Source organism: Rattus rattus, chromosome 4 (genome assembly GCF_011064425.1).
Source record: "Rattus rattus isolate New Zealand chromosome 4, Rrattus_CSIRO_v1, whole genome shotgun sequence".
NCBI classification, from domain to species: Eukaryota; Metazoa; Chordata; class Mammalia; order Rodentia; family Muridae; genus Rattus; species Rattus rattus.
Genome location: NC_046157.1, coordinates 23,942,122 through 23,948,121, shown reverse-complemented (window position 1 = coordinate 23,948,121; position 6,000 = coordinate 23,942,122). Strand labels below are relative to the sequence as shown.

Sequence of the window (6,000 nt, the reverse complement as noted above, 5' to 3'; positions counted from 1 at the left end):
TCTAAGCAAGACTAGTGAATTTATTAATGTTCATTTGTGATGTATCATAGCTGCTCAAGAAATCTCTGGGTAAGAAATTAAGTTAAAGGAACTTGTCTTTATAATTTCTTACATATGCATGCAAATGTACCATTAGCTCAACGTGAAAATATAAAAATGAAGTTTCATATTTATTTCAGAAAAGTGTGTACTAGTATGTACTGGAAGTTGCTATTCCATCATGCCCCTTGTTTGATTTGGCAATTTTAGCGGAGATCCTCGGTCATTTATTTATTGTGCAACACTCACAGTTCTCCCTGTGGGAGGTGAATGGGGGCTCAGTAGTAAGAAAACCTGGATCTTATTTTCAGGAACTTTCCGATTAATGACCTGGAAATAGACAGATGTTCAAACGGGCTCATTACATATAAAGTCCTATGAGTGATGGCTGGAATCCACTTAAAAGTCTAATACAGAAACTTGAAGTCATTTTGAAGATAATATATGCCCGTCAAGATGAGTGTGTGGGTGTGTGTGTATAAAGAACTTTACAGAATAGACCAATGCATATAACACCAAAGAAATATTACATTAAAAGTCATGTGTCTATTACTACTACGACAATTAATGACAGCACATTTATATGAATAAACTTTTATTGAATTTTAGGTAATTAGAAAGAATAAAGAAATGCAAGATAAATGCTTTCTAAACAGCATCTAATAGTTTCATCTTTTTCGTGACATGGTATTTTCATTTTTCTTTAAAAAGTATAGACATTCATTTCTTTAAATTTTTACAAAGTCAAGAACCATCAAATGGGGGCGGGGAGCTAACACTACAGCAAATTCATCTTCTTATCAATATTGAAACGGTCACAACAGCGACGTCCCAAATGTCCCTCTCGGAAAAATAAGTGCAGCCAGTGATGGTTTCCATTCACTCAAATAACTGAAGACAGTAGGTCACTCCCTGTGAAGTCTGTGCCCACTGGACACCGGAAGAAGGCAGGAAGTATGGCTGAAGAGGGACAAAGCGATATAAGAAAGGAAGGGGGTAAAAGATGTCCTCTGAAGGTTGTGGGCTCAGTAGTACAAACAATTTAAAAACAAATTTTAGAAGAAATCATCATGAGTTGCCCTAAAGCAAAGTAGATAAGGCAAGATAGTCACCAAAACAAGTGCAGACAGACAGATAGAGCACGACATAGAGCAGAGTCTGTAAATGAATCTGGTGAATTGCAAGGCCAGCCAAGCCAAGTAATTAGCCAAAAGGGGGAGGCGGAGTCTTTTTACATTGGTATGCAATGCGTTAGGGGAAAATCGCGCACCCAAATTTCCAGATACTGAGCAGGCCCCAGGAGCACGTGGGAGGATCCCCCGTTTGTCTAACCCGCATTATTCTTTTGGAAAAAAAATTCTTTTGAAAGAAACAAAACCAAAACAACTCCTGCCCTTTTTGTAATAACCTACTAAACTCTACTTGTCGAACAAGAGGCAATTATCTTCCTCAGTACAAAAGGCATCAGGCACTGTCCTCATTAATGGTGGCCTCTGTGACAGCAAGGTTGCCTTCACAATCTCGATTCTTTGGGGCCCTGCTGGCAACACAAAGGCCCCTCCCACCTGGCTCCAACTGGTTACAGCACAGCCCACTCAGTCCCCTAAGACTCTGTGGTGGGCCCTCTGCTGAGTCACTGAATGCAATCACTGGACAAGGCAGTAGTTCTTGCTTTCCTAGTCCACTGTCTCTCGAGTATTTAAAAAAAATAGTTTTCTTTTAAAAAAATATTTTTTCCCCAGGAAATCAAGAACAGTAATTGCCGTGGACCTGTAAGAGATCCCAGAGTGTAACAGACAAGATTCTGTCAATATAGCAAAGTTCCCAATACAAACTTCATGGTTCAGGAGGAGGTAAATAAATAAGTGCGTGTGTTCGTGCGTGTGTGTGCATGTGCATGCGTGTATGTGTGTGTGCATGCATGTGTGTGTGCATGTGCACGCGCGTGTGTATGTGCGTGCGTGTGTATATGCATGCATGTGTGTGTGCGTGTGTGTGCATGCGTGTGTGTGTGTGTGCATGCGTGTGTGTGTGTGTGCATGCGTGCATGTGTGCGTGTGCGTGTGTGTGTTGCAGGTGTTCTGAACTATTTTGCCTCTATGATAAAGTCAGCCCAGATGGAATACGGTGTCGCTAGTACCATCAAAGGAAATGAGAGAGGCAGACCATACCACGAGCTTGCTCCTATTTTCTTTCCCCTGAGGGCATATATTTTTTAAAAATAATTTCGTTATGTAAATTCCACCTGGCACTTTAAGGGTCCGGAAAATGATCGAGTTAGGCAAGAACTGAAGAGCGGGTCCAGCCGGACCTGGGTTTGGGTGGTAAAGTGCTCCTCAGCTTATAGCACTCTCCTTGGCTCGGCTCGGCTTTTGAGATGCAGCATGCTTTGTTTTTAAACTGAATCTCAGGACAACTGTGGTGGGAAACAGTCTTCTTGAGTCTTCAAGATGGAATAACCCCAGGCCACTTCACACACTGCAGTGGCAGGAAACAGCAGCGAGGCCTTCTTCTTTGTGCTTTATACTAAGGGAATCAATCGTAACAAAAGTTTACACTTTCCAGCGCTCACCCATCCCACTCTCCCTCTTGCCTGAAGGAAGTCCGTTTGTTCTCTTCTGAACACAGCATCCCCAGTCACCCTATACCAGGGACCCTGCCCGACTCTGGGCGGGCACCATGACAGGCACTGCACCAATGCGCTCCAGGGTCATTTGGCTTACAGTGTAGGAATGTGTGTGTTGAGGCCAAGGCTTCCTGCTGACTGAACCATTGTTCCTGGGCATGACCTGGGGCGATGACCCTCTGTTGGCTGTAACTACCAGAGTCTTATGTGGACCCAAAACCAGATGGTTTCCATTTGCATAGATGGACGGAATAACAGCATTGCCAGAGAAAGACTGGCGTAAGTCACTGAAGTGGTTGAACGACTCTGTGTTTTTATGGGGTTTGGGATTGTTGTTCCAGTATCGACTGTTGTAGGTATTGGAGGAGGTCAATGTGTTATTTTCTGAGGAGGATATCTCTGTGTGGAATGCTTTGGCAGAAGAGCATTTAGGTGGAAGATCATCCTCTCTGAAATGAGACAAAGGTATTTATAAGTTATATACTACATATACATACATACACATACACACATATATTTAAAGATATCTTTTAACTTAAGGAACACAATTCACAAATCTACTGAACTAGTTGTCATAAAACACCTGGGAAAGCAAGCTACGCATGTGGAGAAATTGAAAAAGTCACTCATGGTGTTCTAGATTCTGATACTCATCCTCTTCCCCCTCCCCCTTCTACTCTCCCTCCCCCACTTCTCTCTCTCTCTCTGTGTGTGTGTGTGTGTGTGTGTGTGTGTGTGTGTGTACCGTTCATGTGTCTAGACTCAAGTAGGGCTTGAAGAGCCGTTGTGGTATGTTGATGAGGGGCTAGAGGGGCTAATGGATGAAACAGAGAGAACAGGAAGCTGAGAGGAAGACCAGAGCAAGCAAGGGGGCCAAATCCTGAGAGGCTGAGTATGTCACGCTGAGAAGACTCATGCCATTAAAGCATTTCAACAAGGATATGATGTGGCCAAGTCTGAGACAGTCTGAACCCTCGAATCCCATGAGCTATTTTTTCTTTTAAAACCACCTTGACTTTTTTTTTTTCCTTAACACATTAGTAATCTTTTATAAACTGCCTGCTACAGTTTTTATATCTTGAAATGTCTATTAAAGGATTAAGATTAAGGGTTGGAAATTGATCTCCATTGAAGGGTATTTTGAGGGTGAAATGTGATCAGCTATGGCATTGAGAGGCAGGAGCCCTGACTGGTGTTCAGGACTAGATAAGGTTATCAGAGTAGGGCACCACTACTGAGTCCCGGCTGCTTTGTAAGACAAGAAAGATCAGACAGATATCCATTCCCTGTCTCTTACTATGTGATGCTACGTGCTCTCCTGAGATTCTGTCAGGACACCGACACCTAGACCGAGCTCCTCTAGAAGCATCAACCAAAAGTATTTTCCCATAAAGTAGGATGCCTAGTGTACATTATTATAATGTTGAAAATGGCTAATGTACCCCTTCCTACCAAGTCACAGTGTGGTGCATATGTAGGTAGAGAAACTCGTATGTCTGTGTGGTAATCCCCTTTGCTCCTGAATATTCGCATCTATTACAATGGCCAATGGAAAACGTGTTTTATGGGCTAACTGTTCGGGGGTAACTATCTACCCTGCAGATGTGGAGGGGCAGGGGAGCTCTTCCTCCTACTTAGATTCATAAAGGATCTTTGCAAACCAAACCAAGTCTGACCACAGGGGGAAAAGTGACATATGTAACAAGTGAATGGCGTTGGGACATTTTTATTACCTCGACAGGAAGAGTTAAAGGACACCCTGACTCTGTGAGATTGGGAATTGAAAGGCTAACCTGATTTCATTAGGAATTTCCTCCTCCTCCTCCTCTTTATTTTTGCTTCTCCAGTAAAAGAATGCCCCTGAAGTTAGTGCAAGGCAGATGACGATGAGGACAGCACCAGTGCCAACAGCTCCGGCTATCACTCCAACGCTCCGGGGCTGGGCTGGAAAACATTGAAGGTAGAGCTAAATAAAAGACGGGTGAACAGCACATGGTCTGTTTAAACCAACTAAAGTGTCTTGCCCTTGATTAGCCTCTGACATCCCCAGCATTCAGCAAGTGTTGAATGGGCAAACTGTCAACCCCTCCCCCAACCCCCAAGGTCCCAGAAGAGCAGCAGCTGGAGCTTGGCGGGAGGCAGTGCCAACTCAACTTGTCTTAGTGTCCCAAGAGAGCCTCGGATGGTCTCAGATTCTTTGTGGCCCCACCCCAGTCACATGACTCCCTTCTATAAGCAGAATCAAAATAACCTAGAACCCCCACCAAACAGGAAGCGCTCGCTCTACATTGCTTGTTTATAATGAAACAGCCAAAAGACACAAGGTTTTAGTGGAGTGGAAACCCAAGAGTATTAAGGGGGCTCCACCATGAGTGCAGATTTACGTCATGTGCACGTTTATGTCATGTCCATAGCACATGACACAAAGATTCGTTTGGTTCTGATTACAGTGAGAAGTCACTTTGTCACAATGAAGAAGGTTTAAGTAGTAAGATCTTTATAAAATGTTTTCAACAATTAAAAGGATGTGCTTCCTCTTCACACAATCTCAAAATAATTTTGTAGCACCCTGCATTCTATGACGTAACGAAAAAGCTTAGACACCAGCACCTCCTAATTCTGTGTACTTACGCGAGATAACCTGGAGATCCAGGAGACAGGTGCTGGTCCCGATGGCGTTGGAAGCCACACATTGGTAAAGACCGGAAGAGAGGGCACTGATATTCCGGATGGTGACTGTCCCCTGGACCTGGTCTGTCACAAAGACAACAATCAAGTGACAGCTTGATGGAATGGAGAAGGGAAACAGAGAAATCAGCACAGAGATGACATGCCATGATACACATGCAGGAGAGCTGCCACTTTCCTTCTCTTGTCCTTTCTGTGTAGGAAGGAAAACTGTTGGCTCACAAACGTTAAAGAAAATCATGATGGCATATTAAAGACACAGAAATATCAAGATTGTCCTAAATAAGGATGTATGGAGCATCCTTGAGCCATGCAGGAATAGTCCTACTTTAGTGGTCCACTGTGCCCCTGCAGCCTCTAGGGGCAGCTCAGGGAAGCTTGGCCTAGATATAAAGCAACAGTGGGTTCAGCCTGGAAAAAGCTGGAGTAGCCGGTGAAGGTTGCTCTCCACATAAGGAGGTTTAGTTGTGTTTTATTTTCAAAGCTGCCGCATCGGCATATTCATGAATAGCCTAACTGGTAAAGCCTAGGCAACTTAACAGTACCAACACGGTTTAGTTTATTCCGACAAAGTTGAAATGACTTCTGAGAACAAAAATATGCCAAGCACTGGGTAAATTTTTATATGTAGCTCTTTCTTTTCAAAT

The 6,000-nt window shown here is 43.5% G+C and overlaps 1 protein-coding gene across 1 annotated transcript in view; it reads right to left on the bottom strand.

Annotated features, from left to right (window-relative positions):
* Nucleotides 1-2,221: 2,221 nt before the first annotated feature.
* Nucleotides 2,222-6,000, bottom strand: part of Igsf11 (immunoglobulin superfamily member 11) — a 126,444-nt gene continuing 122,665 nt past the window's right edge. Inside the window, exons 5-7 of the mRNA XM_032900205.1 lie at nucleotides 5,297-5,419; nucleotides 4,459-4,609; nucleotides 2,222-3,114 (exon numbers count right to left, since the gene is read on the bottom strand). Coding sequence (XP_032756096.1) covers nucleotides 2,682-3,114; nucleotides 4,459-4,609; nucleotides 5,297-5,419 — 707 coding nt within the window. The 3' untranslated portion in view covers nucleotides 2,222-2,681. The remainder of the gene's footprint in view (nucleotides 3,115-4,458; nucleotides 4,610-5,296; nucleotides 5,420-6,000) is intronic.